The sequence below is a fragment of the Haliaeetus leucocephalus genome, unplaced genomic scaffold (assembly GCF_000737465.1).
Source record: "Haliaeetus leucocephalus isolate CR32 unplaced genomic scaffold, Haliaeetus_leucocephalus-4.0 Scaffold646, whole genome shotgun sequence".
Classification (NCBI taxonomy): domain Eukaryota; kingdom Metazoa; phylum Chordata; class Aves; order Accipitriformes; family Accipitridae; genus Haliaeetus; species Haliaeetus leucocephalus.
The window spans coordinates 4433605-4455017 of NW_010973082.1; the positions used below are offsets into that span (position 1 = coordinate 4433605).

General features: G+C 41.7%; 1 protein-coding gene across 1 annotated transcript in view; it reads right to left on the reverse strand.

The window, feature by feature from the left end:
* The window catches only part of RAB11FIP4 (RAB11 family interacting protein 4 (class II)), a 127428-nt gene that overhangs the window by 60078 nt on the left and 45937 nt on the right, over positions 1 to 21413 (reverse strand). The window contains exon 3 of the mRNA XM_010578745.1: positions 12335 to 12423. Coding sequence (XP_010577047.1) covers positions 12335 to 12423 — 89 coding nt within the window. The remainder of the gene's footprint in view (positions 1 to 12334; positions 12424 to 21413) is intronic.

Consider the following 21413-nt stretch of genomic DNA (forward strand, 5'->3'; position numbering starts at 1 on the left):
TCTGGGTTGTTGCTGGTAAACTGATCACAAAAAGGATGCAAATTACCCATGATTGTATTGGTTTCTATTTTGTTATCATGCATAGATCACAGGAAAAAAAAAAAAGAAACAAAGAAAGAAGACTTGTTTTTCACTTTAGCCACAGGCTGAGTGAGCCATCAAGTGAGCTCAGTACAGCAAGATTGCAGAGACCCAGAGCAAATTCTGAAATTCCTCCTCCAAGTTTACTGATGGAAATTTAACCATGGTAAAGACTTCTAATTGAATTAGGATTGTGAGATTTGGTCTAGAGGTTGTATGGTGAATGGGATCCTTTAGGATAACTGAAGGTACTAGATAAAGTTAAACATTTGCAGAACATCTATTCTCCATAACTAGCAGGTAAACAAGAGAAACTATTCTAATTACAGTTCAGACTTTTCCCAATTGGTTTTGCTTTAATCTCCCAAACTTTAACTTCCTTTTTGTGGTCTTAGATTTACTTTCCTCTGCTTTTTGAGAATTCATCTCCCCCTCCCTTTTTCCTTCATTCTTCACTACACTCCTTCTACATACACATTTTAGGTAAGTTGTCTTTGTATACCCATCTCCTCAGTGCACAGAGCTCAGTTTTGCACACACACTCTGCTCAGAGGCAGTTCTGCACTGTGAATGGATGAAGGGAAAGTAGGGCATCAGTTCTTCATTCAGTGTCAGATACGACCTCTCTTGTACAATGCACTGAGAGAAAATTCGGTTGAACACACTGCAATAATCACTGGTCTAAGAAATATTCCAAGGAGTATAAAAAGAAGCCAGTAGAGCAAAGATCCCAAGAAATACAGTATTCTAAAACGTAGAGATTTATGGCAGACACCTTTTAGAGATCTAAATATGACAAGCCATTTTACATTCTGAAACTCTAAAAGACAAAAGAGGACCCTGGTGAAGGTGAAGCTGTAAAAGTTGAAAGGAAGCATATATATGGAAAAAGTTCCTACTGTAACAGTCTTAAAAGCTTATAAGGTGGGGAAAAAAACAACTTAGCAGGAACATAGGCTCATTTCTTTCATGCTCTCAGGCTGATTTTTATCATCTAAGAATTTGCCCAACAGTTCTTAGTGGTTCCTCAACATGCCTCCCTGTTCTGGACAGGTTCCCATCTTCTATGCACTAGACTCTTCCATGAGCATGCCTTAGGGCATTGCAACCATATGGTCCATCTCCTGATGAAAGATACATGCCCCACTTACCCCAATAAATCTTCCTCAATGACATTAGCCTTCAAGGACACAGTAATGAAAAACTCATTGGAGCAACAAACAGCAATAATTTTTTCAACATACACATGCCAGTAATAAATGCAGAACAGTTACTGATATAGGAAACTTCTTGTGGAGAATATATAAAAATACTTGAGGTTCTGTCTATTGCTCTGTCAGTGACTGAAACAAGCCAAACATGTCCTCTCTGCTGCTGTAAGAAGGTGGTAGCATAGTCGGTAGGTGTAAGTTGAGAAATTCTCCCCATTTAAAATGGGGTCAGGCTTTGTATACAGTGTTATGAATAAATCTCTACAATGGGCAAGAAAGTTTACCTACGTATTCTATAAAAATGGCTGGCCGAAGCTCTACAATATATTTATACCATATTTATGTATTTGGAATGTATCTATCAAAGGGTGCAGAGCCTGCAAACTTTCTCTCCTCCAGTCATTATCCTGCTTTGGCCCTACGTGGTGCTGTACACATACTGAGAAAGCCTTTGCCCCAAACAATGTGCCGAGTGACCAGAGACTTACGTAGAAAGGCAACAAATGAACAAGATTCACGCTAGGGATGTCTCCTTGCAGGCTCTTGTGCTCCACAGCTAAGAACAAATCAAAGTCTCTTGCAAAGCCGAATTGTTTGTTATCACAGTCCTATTTACACAGGCTGGCAAAAGCTCCAAGGAATCACCCTTTCTGATATGCCTTTTTTACCTTATTGTGTCTACTTTACGCATTCTCTTTCCAAACACTTCCTAGTCGTGGTGGTTTGAGACTAGGCTGCCAGGTTCACAGTGTCAGCCCAAAATGTTCATCAGCATTACGTCAACTCTGTATCAACACTGCCATGGCTACATTATTATTCCAACTTAACCTTCCTAGCAGCTTATCATAATGCCAAGTACCAAAACAAGCCTGGGATCCAGTGTACACATCCACCTAAACAGGCTACTCTATCTCATGGCCTATTCCCCAACTGATATTAGAGTCATCTGGGTAATTACAGTAACAGTCTGTGTAAAAAGGTGAGCCAAATAGCAAACCTCCTAATTCACAAGGCCTCTCAGGGGCCTAATTAATCTTGCCTGAATTTCGGTAAACTTAGAAAATGTAACAATTGACAGTTTCTTTCCTATTTCTCATCTGTTTAGATCATAGTTCTTGGAGCAAGGACTGTTTCACTCTACTTCTAAACACTGCCCGGCAGGCAGCAGTTCCCGTACCTCGTGGCACTGCCCCACCAATGTACACACAGCTCTAAAACCAGTCCAGGCTCCGCAAGGACCGTGTTGAATGGAAAGAAATGATCTCTCTGTTCCACCAAGCTTAGGATGAACTTCAGCAGCCTCTTCTTGGCATGCAATCACTCAACAGAAGCTGCTTTTCTCTGCATCCTTGTTCTAGACAGGGCCTCTGTGCCCCTGACTGAAAGAAGGTCAAATAGCCCGTAACTCTTCTTAATTTTTAATCGCAATTTCATGCTGTTATTTCAGCTGCTGGAAGTGGTGTAGCACAAATCCCTCAGGAGTAATTCCTAGATACTCTCTTGTAGCCTGGCCTACTTTTTCTTCATGTTCAGTTACAAATTGCTTATTGCAGCCCAGATGTGTGACAGTACTGGAAAAGCCTGCCTCCACCCAGACAAATACATTCTCCACTGCACCATGTAAAATTAAAAAAAAAAAAAATAAAAAAAAATAATCACATTTTGATTCTTCTCCAGCTTCTAAAAATAGATAAGATAATCAAGATCTAATTTTCAGCTCTATGAGCCCAGCTGAGTAAGATGGTTTAATTTTAAACAGTTCCGTTGCCTTTGATAGAGGACAGTGGCGCAGTCCCCTCTGTGCAGCACCCTGCTGCAGCAGCCTCCCACAGCGGGAGGCAGGTCTCAGCGCTGCCGGGAAAACCTAGTGGGAGGAAACACTGGAATGGGTAGGCCAAAGTCCACGTGGTTTTATGGGGATTTTAGACATTGCAAGGGCTAGGTATGAAACGTGAGAAGAAGGAAGTGGGAAAGGGGTCCTAGAGCTTTCATAATTAGGAAAAGTAATGGGCAATTTCATGAACTGTATGGGTCAGTTTGGTGGCAATTCTTGAGGTTACTGAAATCATGTATTTGAACCCTAAAATACTGTGGGCCATATAGCGGCAGCTGTATGACAGAAATGATTCCTGTGAGATTTCACCTATGGAGGAATTTTTCTATGTAAGTGGGAAAATTCCTGGCAGTATGTGCAGCTGTTTTGTTTTGAAAAATGAGAGAAGCTGCCTCCAAAAATTACACTGCTCTCAGTTTGGTCAGAGAGGCTAGAAGGCAGAAAAGAAGCAGCCAAATCCTTTCTGTTTGCTTGTGCAATGAGGGATTTTGCTGGTTTTGTTTAGCTAGAACATCTCTTTGTTTCTCTCTACAGTTTCATACTAACCTGGAATCTTGGCTTTATCAACCAGCTTTTACAGGTCTACATAGAACTTTCTTCTGACGAAAAAAAAAAAGATAAACCTACTTAAACCAATGTTTTTTACTCCAAAAAAAATTCCTATATTTTAATTTCACAGTCTTCCCACTGAAAATATTCCAGCAACAACACTCTATGTCCCAAAATTTTCCATAAATGCAGCACAAATTTCCCCAAACAGCAAGGAGAAAAGAAATGAAGCAGAATAGGGAATAAAAAAAGAGCCAATTTCAAGTTTATGAACTGAAGGGCAAAGATATCCTCATTTTGTCACACAAGTGTCAAGAAACCCACCGAACACTACGTGTACTGCCTCTTAGGTAGCTACTTTTATTACATATATTTTGATATTCCCCAAAGGCCATATATCAGAGTCAAGACTCATTCACCACCCTCTGACCGAGCAGTTGTATTTCTTTCATGGGAGCACAGTACACAGTGAGTGCTGTCATAATATTTCTTTTGCTTATGTTGTTAAGAATGCTGTATTCAAGACATACCACAAATTAAAGTGGACAGATTTTTAGTACAACAAACCAAAGGCAAAAAGGACTAAACCACAAAGCCATACTTACCTGAAGAATTAAATCAATAGGGATGCGACTTCCTTGATAGACAGAGACCAACTTTTAGCTTTCAGTCATTTCACAGCCACTACCCAAAGACTGAGCCACAGCCTAAATTGGTTTATCCATGGAGAGACAAGGACAGGAGGACTATTTTACCATGGCAACTGACAATTCCAGAAAAACCACCCCCAAAACTGTGCTCAGTCAGAAAATCAGCATATTAAAAGCTTGAAGATAATATCTCAGAAATTAAAAATAGGGATGAGACAGAAAATGTCTACTAAACAGAGGTTCTGTCAAAGAGATAGGAGGCAGAATTTCAAATGGTAAAGCTTTTGAATGCTATACAAAACCCTACTTGGGCCACAGAACAGAAATAAATACTCAAAAAAGAGTCATAAATAACAATAAATGCACAAGGTGACTTTCCTACAGATGCCTGGAAAGACACTACAGTTGGAACTTCATCTCTGTTGCTGAATCACTCAGCAAGGATGGCTGAACCAGGCAGTCACACTTCCTGTTTCAAACCACCCAGCCAAACATAGCCCTAACAAATTGCAAATTTTGACTCTGACAAATCTCTGTGGGAAGTGAATAACATTTGGTCCCTCATGGATGTAACCTTCTATTACAGGAGGCCAGTAGTTCACCTGCAAGAGCAGGTGCTTAAAATTTAAACCAGCTAACTGGCAGAATTTGTGCAAAACCAGACATACACAAATGCAGCCCAGCTTCCTAACCCCAGAAAGATGGCACTATGTGAATAAACACTACTGCACTGAGATACTCCATTCTGAGGGCTATGGAAACTCAAGCGACATCTCTATCAGGTCACCCCTCCAGCCCTGGGCAGTCTTCTGCTGGCCTCAGACAGTGAGATTGCATTTGGAGTGTTGTGGCAAGAACTGAATGGGAAAACATTTCTCCCAGACTGGGACCTCTTAGATTTCAAAGTATTTTCTTGGCCCAGCTCAGGATGAGAAGGTCAAAACCTCGGATTTTTCTGAAAAGAAAATCTAAAACACATTTTGAGAAAGGGAAGAAATATTTTTTGTCTGGGCCAGAGTGTTTCACTTCTTTTGTATTATTTTATGTGTGTTTTATACAACAACCGTGCAAAAACAAGTCAGGGAAAAAGTAATTTTGCCTTTAAAAATGTCAGTGTGTGATGTTCCACCAAATCAAAAATTCCACCTGGTTTTGTAAAAGAAAATAATCCTCAATCTCTTTTATGTCTGTTTTCGGAGGAGTCAGCATTTATTTTGTTGGAAGATGCCTACCTTGCCTTGAGTGCAAAACTGCTCATTCTCTGTACAGCAGTCCTTCAGGGCAGCATTTTGTAATCAGCTTGGGCAGACAGAGAGGTAGATTATTTTTATGCAAGTGTTTTGTACCAAGGACACTTATTTTTGCATGTATGCACAAACATAAAAAATATATTTTAGAATATTGCCAGGTGAAAGCAGGCAATTTCCATGTAAATTAGTCCCAAATGGGGGCACGCTGTGCTCTTCATTGCTCTTGGTAATTGTTCACTGGGGGTTTCTCAGCAGTTGTAGTTAATGTTGCTTTCTGATGCTTGGAAAAAAATAGAAAAAAATGAATTGCTGAGAGTGTTGCCCTTAGAGGTTACAATAAACTTCTCATATGTGCAGACAGTGTGTTGCCTTTGTACAATCCTGCCTAGTCCTACCTAGGAACATGGACTTTTTTCTCTCTGTAACTGCATGTCTGTGCTTTATCAAGCTTTTCTTCCCTCCCCTCCCTGCACCCTCCAGTGAGGGATTCAGGCAACAACCACCTCAGGAACAACCCAAGGTGTTGACCTAATTCCTGCCAGGCTCTAAGAAGTTTTTTTACTGATTTCAGCAGGGGCTGGGATCAGACCTTAGGCTGGACCTCCCAGAATGCCATCCCTGGAGATGTTCAGTGTACTCACTTCCCAGGGGATGAAGCAGAAGCTAAGGGGAAGGAGAATCTGGCAGATTTAGGAGCACCAAATACAAAACATACTTCTAGATTAGACCAGGGAAACCAAGGAACCTTCTGCTTCCCTTGGCATACCCAAGAGAGAGGCTCAAGCCAGAACATTCCCCAGTTAAGTACTGGGGGACATGCATGTCCCAGGTTTTGAGTATTGCAGGAGTGAAGATGCAGCCTCTCTCCCAGCTTCTTGAGGAAAGATGTTAGGATGAGCTGCTGATAATCACAGAGCAGGTCCCACAGCGACAGCAGGACAGAAGAGCCCACCAGCAGCTTGGTAAGGGAAGCAATTTGCAAACATGCACTGTGCTGATCGCGGCATAGCATAAACACCCCAAGAGTCTCAAGCACAGGGAGTGAAGTCTTCACATGCAAAGCAGACACCAAGCATCTGCAGGGCTGAAAACACAATGGGAGCCAGGAATGACTGAGAGAGTGTGGGTGGCAGAGAAAACTGGAGGCTGATAAGAAACAGAAAAAAAAAAGCTTCAATTTGCTCTGTTTAGTATTGCTTCTTCTTACCACACAGGCTGTTTTTTTTCTCTTTGCTAGTGGTTGGAAAGGTATTTCCAACTTAATAAGTTCTTAGCTGCTTTGCCTCTGCTAAGATAGGAGTGTCTGTGCTAATGCTACCACAGAAGGCAGGAGGAAAGTTGTATTTCACGTTAACAGTTAGGCAACACCTGGGTTTAATATTAGGAAAAATAGTATCACGAAAACCCTTCTGACAAATGAGGTCAATCATTTGCTCAAGAACACTAGCAGCTCAATGGTCAAGGCTGAGTCGTTGCTTCACAACACAGTGCATATGAGACGAAAAATATAAAAAATTCTGGTTACGGAGTCTCCAAAGTTTCCCCACTAGATCTGACATCCTTCATTCAACTTTGCTTCAGCTTCCAGAAGGAAGAGTGAGCTCAGTACAGCAAGAGTGCAGAGACCCAGAGCAAACTATGTGGGAAGACATTTTGTTAGGAGCTCAGTGCTGCCAAGTCTGCACCAAAGCTAAAAATACATCAACAGTCAAGCTCTGAAGGATGTGTGGTGTTATCTGTAGTAAAGATCTGCATTAACTTGTGGTGTGAGGTTAGTACTATTCCTTGACTGTCATTGCCTTCATGGTCAACACCACCCCAAACTGGGCAGAACAGCTTCTGGGAAACAAGAAGTGATAGGGCAGATGTTTCTTGGGCTCAGGTAAGATTTGATGTCTTTGCTTGCTCCTCTTTACTGAAGTGACCCAGAGGTATTTGTTCACTAGCAAACTAGCATTGCTGCAACTGCTGGCATGCCTGGTGTAAGGAATGTCCTCAGTGGAAAAAAAAGTAGAGCTTTCTTTAAGATGGGAACAACAAAAAGAAGAGAACTGCAAGTTTGAGTTCAATAAAATATTCAGTGCTTTCCTGGGCTTTGCTTTTCAATAAATAGCAAAAGACAGCACAACTGGAGATAACAACTGCAATTCCAGGCTGACAAAGAAGACCTATACAAATGGCCCTTCACCTTTCCTCAGTCCGGCTGTGTCTGAGTCTCAGACTGCTACATTCTTCCACAGCCTAATGAAAAACCCATTTGGATCACAGTCTTTATCCAGTGCAGAAAGGCCCCCTCTGTTCTGACACAGGTGTTAGCAGACATCCTCAAGCAGCTAGTGGGGAAAAAACTTTTTTCAGAAGCCAGTGGGGGACTCCTAATTGCTACTGAAAATATTTTCAAAGCAGCAGATCAGTTAGTAGTCCCAGCTCCATCCCAGAGGCAAACACAATTTATTTGTCATGTTTCAACAATTTTTCTGCTGTTCATACAGTGTAATTAATCACTTGGCAGGCAGGCGAACACACACAGAACTGAAAAGGCAGCTCATTCTTTGACATGCAGCAATCCTGTACCTTGTTAAGAAGCAGATTCACTCTCTTACACGTGAGAGCAGCAAAAAAGTGGAAAGCAGCAACTCAATGCAGCAATAATTAATAAGAAGCAAACAGCCTTGTTTAAAACAAGGACCCTGCTATTATTGTATCTTACAACACGTTCTTCCACTGGGTTTGCATGTATGACATTTGGGCATTGATTTCGCATGAAAAGGCAATTACTCACATCTAAAAATACATAGTCTGCCCCTTCACAAGCAGCTACTCAAATAGGTACCCTGCTACCTGGTGGTGAGAGGCTCTAAGATGTCATTCAACCTTCTTTTCCGTCATCTATTCGGGTAATCTAGATTCAGGCTCCTATCAAATCTGAACAGCCAAAATACACCAGGTGAAGAGCTGAAAAATCCAGCTCTTGTTGCCGATTCCCTTTTCCCTAAACTTAGATGCTCAGACAGAAGAGCACCTAGACCCAGGCCACTGCTTCTCAGGGCCTGCAATGCAAATCTTGGCCAGGGAGCTGCAGATGCAGCCAGCCTAATTCCCTCTGAGTCCTGTGGCTAGTGCTCCCAGCTGGTTAGGTGCCCAGGAAGGCCCAGAGCCAGCCATTTGGAAATACTAGACACAAGCACTTTGCTTTGTTTGAGCTGGCTGAATCTGGGTCTGGGTTTTCACACACATACTTCAGCTGTAGACTTTCTGTCAGTTACCATCTCCAAAAGGCTATCCAAGGGCTCTGAAGTGCTACCAGACGCTTGCCACAAAGCAAATCCTGCACACTGGACTAGGGAAACTTTTGTCTCCCTTCAAACTGGAGCCAAAACAAGAGATGAGGCCATAGCAGCAAACACTGTGAAAGGAATTCAGGATTGATAAATTGGCTTCTGGCAAATTCAGAGCATTTCTATTATCGCTCTAAAGGCTGTAGGAGACAGAAATTTTACTAATAAACAGGACTTGACTGAAGCAGTGGCTCAAAAGAAGCACAACACAGACCTTAACCAAATCAACAGACTCTGAATTCATAGACAGAGGGGGCAGATTTATTTGTAGGTCCTGGAGCTGAGGGGTTCTACAACTGCTAACTCCTATTTGCAATCCCATCCTCCTAAGTTTCTTCAGATAAGCTTTCTCTGGACCAAAGAGAAAACATACTCTTTGCAGCTTGAATCAATGCTGATGGAAGTCAGTGGGATATTTCCCACTGATCTGAGAGTCCTGTAGTAACCAAGTGCTGCTCTTTGCTTTCTGCATATCACACCTTAACAGACTTGAGCTCAACGAAAGAGCTCTCCATTCACCTGAAATGCCACTGATACAGCCTCTCGTTATAGACCATTAGAAACCTTCCATGGAATGGGTTTTGCATTTTAAATTGCATATACAATAGCATATTTTTCTCCTTTTTGGACAGTTTTCAGATGTTAAAAGCTTATCAGCTTTTGTTCTTGTTTACACAGAAGGGAAAAAAAAAAGTAAAAGCAGACCATTTAGAAAATGCCCCAAGCTCCTGATATCAGGGGATTTTATGTAGAAATTTAAATTAATTGCATCCAGTTGGTTGCAATTAAAGGCTGGAAGCTCGGTAGTTTCTTCTTCCCCATTTGACTCAACATACATAAACAGCTGGATCAGTTCAGCACCTTACTATGGCTCCTGCCACTTCATCCCACTTCTTGGCATTACCTTCACCTCTTCAGGTTTCTGCCTTTGGGCTTCGGAAAGCTACAATACAGGTAGTGGGCACTTGGGAGGGGAAGCAAAAGTGAAAGCAGGGGACAGGGGAAATAACATGTGACAAGGATAAATCTCTTCTTCCTCTCATATCACATTGTGAATACAGAGGCAGCATAACAATGAACCAGCTCAGTACCTACTTTTGTGTAAGTACAACCCCCTGGGTGGAATAAAAAAGATGCATTCCCTTTTAAAATATCTATTTGTGCCATCACAGCAGATGTATCCTTCTGCTGCCTGAGAATTTGACTGCACCTGAGAATTGGACAGACATGCAAAGCATATACTGGGATGAAAATCAGATTAGACAGGCAACTACCATTTGTGCCATTGGGAGCTGCCCATAAACTTGACGACATCGGCAGGAATTCACACTCAGTAAGGTCTGGGAGAGCTCATATGTTTTCAGTATGTGCTTCCTTGGGAATGAGGAACAAATCTCATGAATAGTGATAACCTCAAACCCACCTGGACCTCAGTTCTCCTCTGTTTCATCAGATTGAAAACAACTTTCTGCCATAGCAGAGGATCCTTAAAGCAAGTGCAGAGCCTGTTCACAGCCTTTTCCCAGTCTTTAACTGACATCTAGCGAACAGTTTCTAAACTGCACCTGAAAGACCTGGAGATGAAACGATCCCCTCTGGAGGGCAGCTGTGCAGAGGAGCTGTGGCATAAGCATGGGGTGTACAACAATGCGCACTGTTTCCTGTCCTCTCCCCACCACGATAGCCCATCTGCCCTGTGGGCAGGTGGGGAAGAACCTGGTTCTGCTCAGAGGCTGCACAAATACTGCAGTGGCCCAATTAAAGTGGGCAAACACAGCTCCTGGACTCTGCTGCAATGGTGCTGCTGACTGCAGGGACCATTACAGGGTGGCGAGTGGACATCAGAAGTCCTACCCGGGAGTGATCAGCAAGGCTTCCACCACAGCACTGCCAGATCAACTCTTTCTGAACAGGAAGGGTCACCCTCTGCCCCCTTCCTCTCCTAGAGGCACAAATCTAGAACTCAAAGGATAAACTCATCGGCCGCTATCTCGGCAGCTATCAGGATTAGCAACTGCAACTCCCACCTTCAGGCTCTCCTGCAGGATAGGTGGCACGAGTGGCACAGTTTGCAGCCATCTCACAGTTCGTCTTCAAGCACTCTCCACAGCACATCTTTGGGTGACAGCAGATGTGAAATCCCTGAGGAATAAAGACCCAACGACCATGCCGCCTGCCTTCAAAGAGCGTCAGAACCAGCCTGCAATGTCTGCATAGCAATAGCGGAACATCTAGTGTTTGCAGAGAGCCTGCTTTCCATTTTATAGCCTCTATCATCTACTGCAAAACAGGGAGTTTGGTTTATGATACCTATTAAGGTAACCAAGCAACAGCATGGTGGGTATCTATGTCATCAGTTACAAAAAAATAGGGTTATAGAAACAAGCAGAGTGATGGTGGTGTCAGCCTGCTACAGCCCAGGTACTAAAACCAGCCTGTCATTTTCATCAAGCAAAAAGAGCCAATAAGCCCAGACAACTCTTCCTTATTAAGAAAGTTTATGACCAAATTCTGCCCTCTTGTTTGCAGTCATGGAGGGCTCCTTCCATCTTGTGACAGACATCTTCTGCACTGAGGTGAAGGAAATGTCTCTATACTTTCTGAATGAATAGTAGAAGCTGTTTTGTATAACACCACAAAGTGTCATAACACTAGCATGCTTATCACGTCTTTCCTCAATACACAAGTATTGTTCTCACACTTAATCAACAGGGAAGGTAAAATGCTTTCCCCACTGATTTCAGGATCACTTGCAGTCTCATAACACTCTTGACATGCAATCCTTACCTGAATGTACAATGCTAACTGTACCTTTAATCTTAAGAATTTACATGGGTGGAGGTGATTAAAACCAAAGTAAAATGAAGGAGAGAAATAGGTGCTTAAAGGAAAACTTAATACTGTCCTGCTTGTTAGACTGCGCAGACACTATCAAATTAAGTATACAGATGAAGACCTTTAATGGTCTGAAAATACCCAACAGCCAAAATACTATCAAGGTTATGAAAGGTGTATTGTTTCTGCTTCCCAACAGCTGTTGAGTCCCTGTTTATTATCTGCAGAAGGTCTCTGAGGACTTGTTCACCTACAAAGTTTGACTGATTTAATTAGATACAAATCAGTGTTTTTTACTTGTGTCATGCCAGTGAGCTTGTGTGCGATGTCTCCCTTCACAGCCAAGTGAATAATGAGGCTTGTATGAGCAGCACTATCCAAATCCTAAATACTCTCATACCAGCTGACAGCTAGCTATGTTAAATGCAGCTTAAACCAGTATGGAAGACTTGCTAACAGTCACGAATCTAGAAAGGAAGAGTCAACAGGCCGAATAAAACAACAGCATTTACAATGACTCAACTACACATCACTCCAGAGGCTTCCTGAGCCCGCTAACATGAGCCAGAATTAGTGCTTCTCTTACCTGGTAATAGTAATCAACATACTGTGGCTTGTAATGTCGAGGCCCAGAGTTTTCAGGAGACAGGACATCCTTTAGTAACTCTTCACAGCCTGACAAAGAGAAACAAGAGCAAATGGTCAGGCTGAGAGTTTATCTTCCCAGAGATTGCATGGACAATGGAGGAAGAAATACAGGTTTGTACCTAATCTGTATGCACAAAACCTTGAAAGCTAGCTCTGGAAAATGTTTAAATAGTGCAACAAAGCTCTGCCCTCAGAGGTCTGCATAGCATATATTCAGCATGTGGTACTTAAATAAGTGCAATTACACTAATGCTGACTCTTAGCATGGATACACTACACTGCAATGAAACTGAAAGCTGAACATTGCTTGGCTTGGTAAACTATCCTGTGGGATAGAAACCTGCACCTGACCAACCCCAAACTCTGAAGTCAAACACTGGATTTGCAGGCTTGGCTTGAGCCAGTGTCTATTTCACATCAGTGTCAGTGGAGCTGCTTCTGATTTTCTCTGGTCTAAGTGACAAAGGGGCAATACTTAATGTCACAAATTCCCCTTTAAAAAGAGCTCTGTCACAGAGCGTACAGTGTTTGGCAAGCAAGTACCTATGCACTGCAACCAGAGTTTGCTTTTGTTAACAACCACATTAACAGCTGGAAAAATCAATGTCTGTGTTTCCCTCAGTCCTTCTCTCATCTGAAAACCTGAGACAAACATAGAAACACTGAAATCACCAAATGCCTCATTCCCCATTAATTACCAATGACCGCACTTGGCATGTTGAGCTGCAGAACTGCAGAAGGCAGTAATACCAGGCCAGGTTATTTTAGAATAACCAGCTTACAGCCTTGGGCCTAAACTGTGTGAAACCTGGTCAGCATGTGTTGCACGCTATCCTACTTGGAAGCTGCAATTATCCTGCAGTATTCCTCTCTTCCATCCCATTGCTAACGCAATACGTTTGGCTGTGACTTTACACACTGATACCCACTCACGAGGCAGGTGAGTCAGAGGAAACAGAGTAATGTAAGGAAGTGTGAACTGCACAGGTTTCTACTTCTAGCTGATCTTTTATCTTGTTTTTAAAATAAAGGAATAACATCCATAGGGGTGAAGATACCTTGTATCTTGTATGAAGGGGAGTCCCTTCGAAAGGAAAGGAGTACTTAAAAGAACAGAAAAGGTGACCAGATGGAGGAAGCCTAATATGGGAGATCAGTATGTTATCCCTGTCTCCCACACACAGGCATATGTCAGAGGCAGCACATGGTGAATGAAGCAACCATTAAGATCTCAGGAGCGTCACATGGACAACAGGCAACAGGACTTTTTCCCCTTTTCCAGCTTCTGCAGCAAAGTGAGATTCTCAAGTGGCACAGAACAGAGAATAAGCTGTTAATTGCATACTTCTGTGCATTTTTCACTTTGCTGGAGAAGTTAGTGGGTGAGAATGGTGTGTTAGGGTCACTTCCCAAAGGGGAGCTCACCTGCGAATAACAATCCAAAAAAATAATTTACTGGCCGATAGAAGCAAGGTGTTAAACTTGTTTATCTAGAGAGGGCATCTTTCTACATAACTTGCCCTGCCTGTGACTCTCACATTTCCCACCCAGCCATGATCCTTTTCTTTCTCTTGGTTTTATCATTAAGTGTATCAGCCTGTGCTTGACTGAGGTTATTCTCTAGTCCTCTTACAGAGGAGAATTCAATTTACTGTTTGTACCTTTTGACATTAATAACCAAAGATTATTACTCATCAAACTGCCCTGTGCCAGCACCCACTGTGAGAGTCTTTACACGTATGAACTGCTTACTTTGCTAAAAGGTCTCTGCATGATATGGAGCACCTACTCATTAAAGTGAGTTATCTCCAACAAAAAAGAAAATAAATGCCAAGTGCTGCACAGTAATGGATGTAAATTAGTGTAATGAAGGAGATGTGTTTACACAGTTCTAAAAATTCCCACCAACAATATCTTCAGCCATAATTTCAAGCCTTATTTTCTTAATTCAGTTGTACTAACAACACTGATTCTAGCTAAAGATCTCTAAGCAGTCAATCTTCATTTAAGCCTGTTAGGTGAGAAGTTATCACCTCCCCCAACTTTTTTCTTTGGTGGGGAAAAGTCACAAAGGCTGTGGGTCTTCAAACAAGGATTTAACTGCCCAGAACAAGGAGAATCAGAAACCTTTCTGCCTTGCCTCCTTTCAAAATGCCAGCCGGACTGGTCTGTTAGACAAATAGGTCCCAGTTCTCCAGGGTCTCAAACCTAGAGTTTAGCTGCAAGGTCTTCTGTGTCCCCTCTTTGCTGTTCAGTTCCTACCTAAGATTATTCCTGATCACATTCTTTCATTTTCCTTGTCCATTAAGGGGGACCCCTTCATGAGAGCCCTTGGCCATTTAAAGTCAAGCCTATAATTTATTCAGTAAAAACACTGGGGAGAAAAGCATTGCCTCCTTTGTACCTAACCTACTTGGGGCAGATCTCACCATTTCTTCATGAGAGCCACCTGGCACAAGCTTTTATGTCCAGATCCAGAACCACAGAAGCTGATCAAGCATTTGGCCCATTTCCAGAACATCACCAGGCATTTAATCCAATTTGTTTACCTAGCTGCATAGCTTAAAATGGCAAACGAAGCCAAATCTTGCTCTTACTGAAGTCACAGGCCAAGTTTCCATTTGCCCTGACACACTCAGGATGTAGGCCTATCTGAGACTATCTCCTTCTGCAAAGGTGAGTTTTTGGTGGGAAGATGTTTGAGTGTGCAGCAACCAGTGTCCCCTGTGGGAGAGGTTTGCTTAGCATGCAAGCTGGCATGACAGCTTGGATCTCTTCATCCTGCAGGGAAGATTTGCATGTTGTTATACTCCATAAAAAATGGAAGAAGAGAAGGAAATGCTGAGAGGCCATTTTCCTCTGAGATTACTGAAACACGTCATTGCTACCTTGCAGACATCTGAACCTGTTCCAACATCCATCAGATCAGGAAAGATGGCCACTGGCTTCAAGAATCTTAGGATTGTGCCACTGGTTTTATTCCTGTTAAGAGCTGTGTTTAAAGAATAAATTCTCTGTTATTCTTTTTCCCTCTGAAGACACAAATCAGAATCTCTTAACTGTGGAGGACTGTGGTGCTGATCTTCTCTTTGGGCCACCCCTTATCCCCAGGAAGGTGGGTTTTGGCACACTGTAGGGAAATGCATCAGCTTTCTTACTTGGTGTTTTTCTACAACAGTTGCTAATATATCTCACCTTTCACTCCCCTTATCTAAATGATAATTTGAATTTTCCAAGTACTCCAAGAGGTTTACACAAGGAGCATAATACAAAGAGGGGACACTGAAGTGTCCCAAATGATGTGCATATGTCTTCTTATTACCAGAATATATTTTGGCTTGCAGCCTGGGAAATGCCAGTGAGCTAAATTAGTGTGTCACAGTCCAGATAGAAAATAACAAAAAAATCAAGGTTTACTCTGGCAAATCTCAATATGGAAATATTAAGGTACTGGACAACAATTTGTACAGGGAGCAGTCTAGTCTGGCACACATGGTGCTCTCTGCTACCAGTACCACTCTTGTGAAGAAACATGCTTGCCTAGGCTTACAGAACTGCCATAATGGATATTTCAAGCTGTGCAGCAGTATGCACCCAAGGCTAGAATCTGTCCATAAATAACCCACTGCAAATAAGTGAAGGAATACTTCCTGGCTACTTCAAGGACCTCCTGCACTTAAGATGTCCCATTATTGCTATAACTTCATTTTCCAGGAAATAGTAAAACTGAAAACCACTTACATGGCTGATTAGAGATATTTCATTTGGATGTCTACTTGTATCATAAGATATTAATGTGCTCGATGTTCTCTCTCCCTTGCTACGGTTGGGAAAATTTCCTCATCTACATTTTTGGGCAGCACTTGGCAAGGAGACTTAGCTGCACTGCAATCATAGTGAGGCAGTAGATAGAGGCAAAGAGCTAACCCAGGGATAGTCTCAAGTCCTTGTGTATTTACTGCTGCAGCCCTGCAAAAGGATGTGCCTTTATGGAGGAACACTCTGCTAAAGGGCTGTGCATTATATAAATCACCATGCAGAGTGACACAGATCAGGAACAATCTTCTATCTGGAGAAAGAACTTAACTATCAGATCACAAAGTGACAGTGGTCAGAAGCTGCTGAATTTTCTTCACTGGCTTAAGACACCTGATGAGCCAGCACAGAGGCAGCTTCTCTGTGCCACTCAGAAGACTGTTTGACACATAGACATGTATGAGTTCTTGTTTAGCAAAGCGCTAAGTCACTCTCCAGTCTGGTCTGTCAAAAATATGTGAGTTAACTATTTATCCTAATATTAAAAATGCATAAGCAAACACAGTTCATTTGGCCAGAACTGGGTTAGGGAGTAGCATATAAGCTTGGTATTATTTGCACTTTCCAGGGCAAAGTGAAGTAAAATGGGAAGTGACCTGTCCCTGGTCAGAAGAAGTCTGCTGCAGAATAAGAATGCTAAGTAGCACCAAAACCACTAGGTCATTTATCCTTTCTTTTTGTGAAAATAGCCAGCTAAAATTTTTCCTTTCTTGAAAATACCTGCCTGAGACTTGTAAACTCTCAAAACACAGTGCTGACTGTCCAGAGGCAGGACAGGATCATCTTTAGTCCTAAGCAAAGATGATGAAAGTGTTTTACAAGTCACTGAAGGGGAAGACACGAGCCTTTAACTTTTTCAGTTTACTCAGGATGCTAGACAAGACTTCTCTTATGAAATAATTTTACAAATTTACCTTCAGTTTCATTTAAAAACCCTTGATTTTCACACCCTAACAAACAGTCAATTTGCAAACAGACATTCTGGCCACAAATAAACACAATTGTAGCAAAGCGATTTCCTGCAAATGCTCCAAGAAGGTGATTTAACCCATACTGCATCAGGCAATTTTCACAGGCAATTAAGCAATTTTAATACTATAGGAAATCAAATCTGGTTACCTAATTGAATGTAGTTGGTTCCTGGCATTTTTCCTAAGAGCAATAGCTTTTTACTTTATCTACCCTTGGATCTTTAATGTTGTTATTAGCTTCATTTATGGTTTCAGACTGTATTTAGTAAAATTTAGTTGAGTCTTAGAAAACTCTGAAGTACTTTTAAGAGTAACCAACTTCAGTTCATTAAACAGCTATAGCGTAATTTACAACAGGAGAGCTCAGCTCTTCACATTTATGTGACAGTCCTTCTCCTTGGAGCCATCCCAAGTACTAATCCTGTCAATAAGTTATTCCTAAAAGAATGGATAGATTCATCAAATCATCTCCAGTTATGGCATACTGTGAAGTTTGAGATCTATAGCTATGAGCCTAAATGGGTTCCTCAAGACTTTGAGGCTTTCTGCAGTGCTTTACTGAAATTCCTGTGTTAGTGCAACTATCCTGGTCTTAGGTATTGGTATATATTACAATATTGGTGGTCTGGCAAATAAAGATACACTCATTTTACATGACTGCAACATATCCACCTCTTATCCATACTGGATCTTCAGGACAAAGCTGGTACAACACTATTCTCAGCTATGGGACTGCAAATTAAATTTTGAAGTTAGTTAAAAGAGATGATCAAAACTCAGCACTGGTTTTGTGAGAAATATGCTTGTTTGGAGCATCTGAATGAAACAATAAAAGCAAATTTTAAAAAACCTCTCCAGTGAAACAGAAGGCCAGAAATATTCTGCTTTGGAAAACTTTGTTTTGAAAAAAACCCCAAACATCAAATTTCATAGTATATTATTTTCATATTCTTTTACAGTCCAGATAACCTGTCACAGTCTGAGCTGCCAGAACAAGCAACTTCCCTTTTTGAACGTTTCTTTAAAGCTTTGGGCAAATCTATATTCTTGGAATTTTCATCAAAATTGCTAGGAACTCATGGAGAAACATATATACTTTTAAACTTTTATCTGCTCACATAAAGACCACTTTTAGAAGCTTTCCAGACAACTGCAGTAATTAGATGCCTAAGGAACCAGGGAAGCACAGAGATGGATTTTTTTAAGGCACATAATGGTCTGTGTTACTATTTTGAAGATTCAAAGGTTGCTATTGCTGCAGGTGGGAAAGCATATAAATTCACAACTGTGCTTCTTCCGTGCCATTAATGAATATGAAGGAGCTCCTACAACTCTCAATTTTCAAATATTGTAAACTGAGCATAATTTAAACATCCTTAAAACTTCTACAGGGTGAGGAAAAGAATCTCTTGCTCCAGGAGAAAAACAGGCTGTACGATTTCATCTGAAAAAAAGTGATTCTGCTAGAGCACAAAGACTCGTTATTGCAGAAATGCCCTGTGCTAATGTGGCTCAGTCTCTCCCATTAAAAAAGCCATTACCCTCCAATTAGTACACAGTGGTCAGTGTTGTTTTCATGGTTAAAATAAGCTATAAGTCAGAATACATTTGCCTTTATCTTTTAATTCTGTATTAATTTGTATTCATGCTGTACCCGCTCACCTCTGTGAGCTGCAACACCAAGGTCAGTAGGGGGAGCTCACCCTTTATTTGTCAGGGTTTGGGTTTCTTTAAGCGGCGTATCAAAGCAGAGAGACTATTGGAAAGACAACAGAAATCTTAAAATAGAAGGAACAGGTCAGACTTAATTAGAGCCTGCTAAACATTTCAAGAGCCTGGTCCGGCAAACACATCTGACTGTAACCTACCACACGTTGGAAATAACAGTTCCACTCAAGCCTTTAAGTATTACAAGCGGCAGAAAATATTTACTGTATCAGTACAATAAATTCATTACAGCAAAACCAGTCATTGACTCCACTGAGCAAACAGTAATGGATCCCACACTGACCCTGCTGAAATCAATGGGAATTCAGCCTCTGAGTGACGTTCTGGCTGCTCTCAAAGTCTCCAAGCAGTGCCACTTCTCAGGCTATACTGGCTTTGACACAGCTGCTAGGTAAGAGGGTACTGGTGTTATTTCATGGCAATTGCTCTCCAGACAGATGCAGTTATTAGAAATAAAGCCATGCAGTGAGCAGATAGAAAGGGCAGCTTCAGAAGGAGGAAAACCTTCCTATTCTGGCATTCCAATGAAATTGCTGCAAAGCTTTAAATTTGACGGCAAGCCTGTCCCTGTCTCTGGCAGAGCCTAATTGCATGGGGAAAGCAGCCTAGACAGCAAGGGCTCCACACAGATGCTGAGGCAATGTCCTTTAATCCACAAAGGACCAAAAAAGAAGCAAAGCTTTCCATAAATATAAAGCACCCTGCCTGTTCAGTATTCTACCCCAGAGACACAGCGGGAATGAGTTCCTCCAACACACTTCACCCCTCTAGCATAGACACCTCCACTTGAAAAAGTCCTCTCCATCACTTCCAAAGGTCCCTGCTGCTAGTGAGACTCCTCAGCCTATCCTTCCCCCCAGCTCCAGCTACTCAGCAGCTGAAGAAGATTAATTGTCTTTTCCACCTGATAGTCCCAGCAGCTGCTGTGGAGGTACATGACTCATATGTCATGAGGTTTATCCAGCTCAGAAGCACTAAGGAGGAGACAAGGCTTGATGATCACTTGTAAAGGAACACAACAGTTTTCGTTTGTACCATGCAAGCGTGAACAATGCCCTGGTTTATGGAGGAGAGAGGCCAAGCTGCATATGTCAGATCCAAGGTGTGGAGTTTCTCCTTACAGCGAGAGCTGCTACCAACCAGTTACAGAGCAGACATGGAACACTCTGATGTTTGGGATTTTTTTCAGGTTCCAACATTTAGTTTTTCACTAAGATCCATACCTGGATCTGAAATGCTCAAATCAACATCATCAGAGGTCAATTCTTTACCACTGAGATTTGAATCTGGTGTTCTAGATGCTTCAAACTTCATGCTTTAAACAAATTCAAGGCACTGAACTACCAACAAAAGCCTTGACACTATTATCACCTCTGTGCAGCAAAAAATTTCTTCAGCATACTATAAAGGCAAGCATCTATGAGACAAATTAATTTGAAGTCTCATAAATAAAAAATACGGCAAGGCATTAGGATAGTAAAGCTTGAATTTAAACATTTGGCTTCCAGTGCTAAGAGTAACACAGCTTCATACTCCATTACTGAAAAAAACCACTGTATTTATAGTAGGATCTCATTTTGCTCTATTAATCTGATTGCCCCAAGCAATTGCAATAGGCTGAGATGTCAAAGAATCATATGTGTAATCCGTTGCGGCCAAGACAAATTGCTTTTGTTCGATAACAAGCCTGCTGCTACCCCTGGGATGTGGCTGCACTGATAAGTGAGAGGTAACAACGTGATGGAGGCTTCCCTTTCTGAAAGGTAGACATACCCTTTCTGAACCTTAATATGACCAATTTCATTTTTAAGAAAAATATGGCTGGTAGCTAAAGACCAATAAAACTTCCATGCTGTGAGGTAAACAACAGAACCAGCTTTTCTAAAGAGATGCTGTGAAAGCATGCATGACAATGTCTTATCAGAAATAGATACAACTGCTCCTGCAATTATATACACTTGGCACTGATGCAGTGTAAGTGTTGACAATGCTAATGATGTGTTAAGAGAGCTCTAGGTGATGCTACAGAATTGGATGATTTCTCTGTATCTGTTCACATATACATACTAATATCCATCAAACATATGATTTGGACCCTACCTATAATAGGCTCCACATAAGGGCTTTAAGCTATTCATAAACTTGGAGTACAAGGTATTCCCAAAAGTTTGATTCAGTCACATCTTTGCAAGACCAGATCTTAGGATGTGAATACATGAATCCGTTCCCATAAGGTGAACAAGGATGAAAACTCCCAAGGCATCATCACTCTCCTATAACTGTCAAAATGCATACGCTGTCCCTCACAGTAAAGGAAACGTAGCTGCCTACTCCTTCACTGTGGGTACTGCCCACTGTGGACAAGGGCATAGTTATTACAGAACAGATATTCTTCCGGGTCACATCTATCCCTTTCTGATCATATTTTGTGCATTTGTGCACATCTTTAGACTGTGAGTTACAGAGGACTACCAGATGATTTACAGACCTTGTGTCTCATTT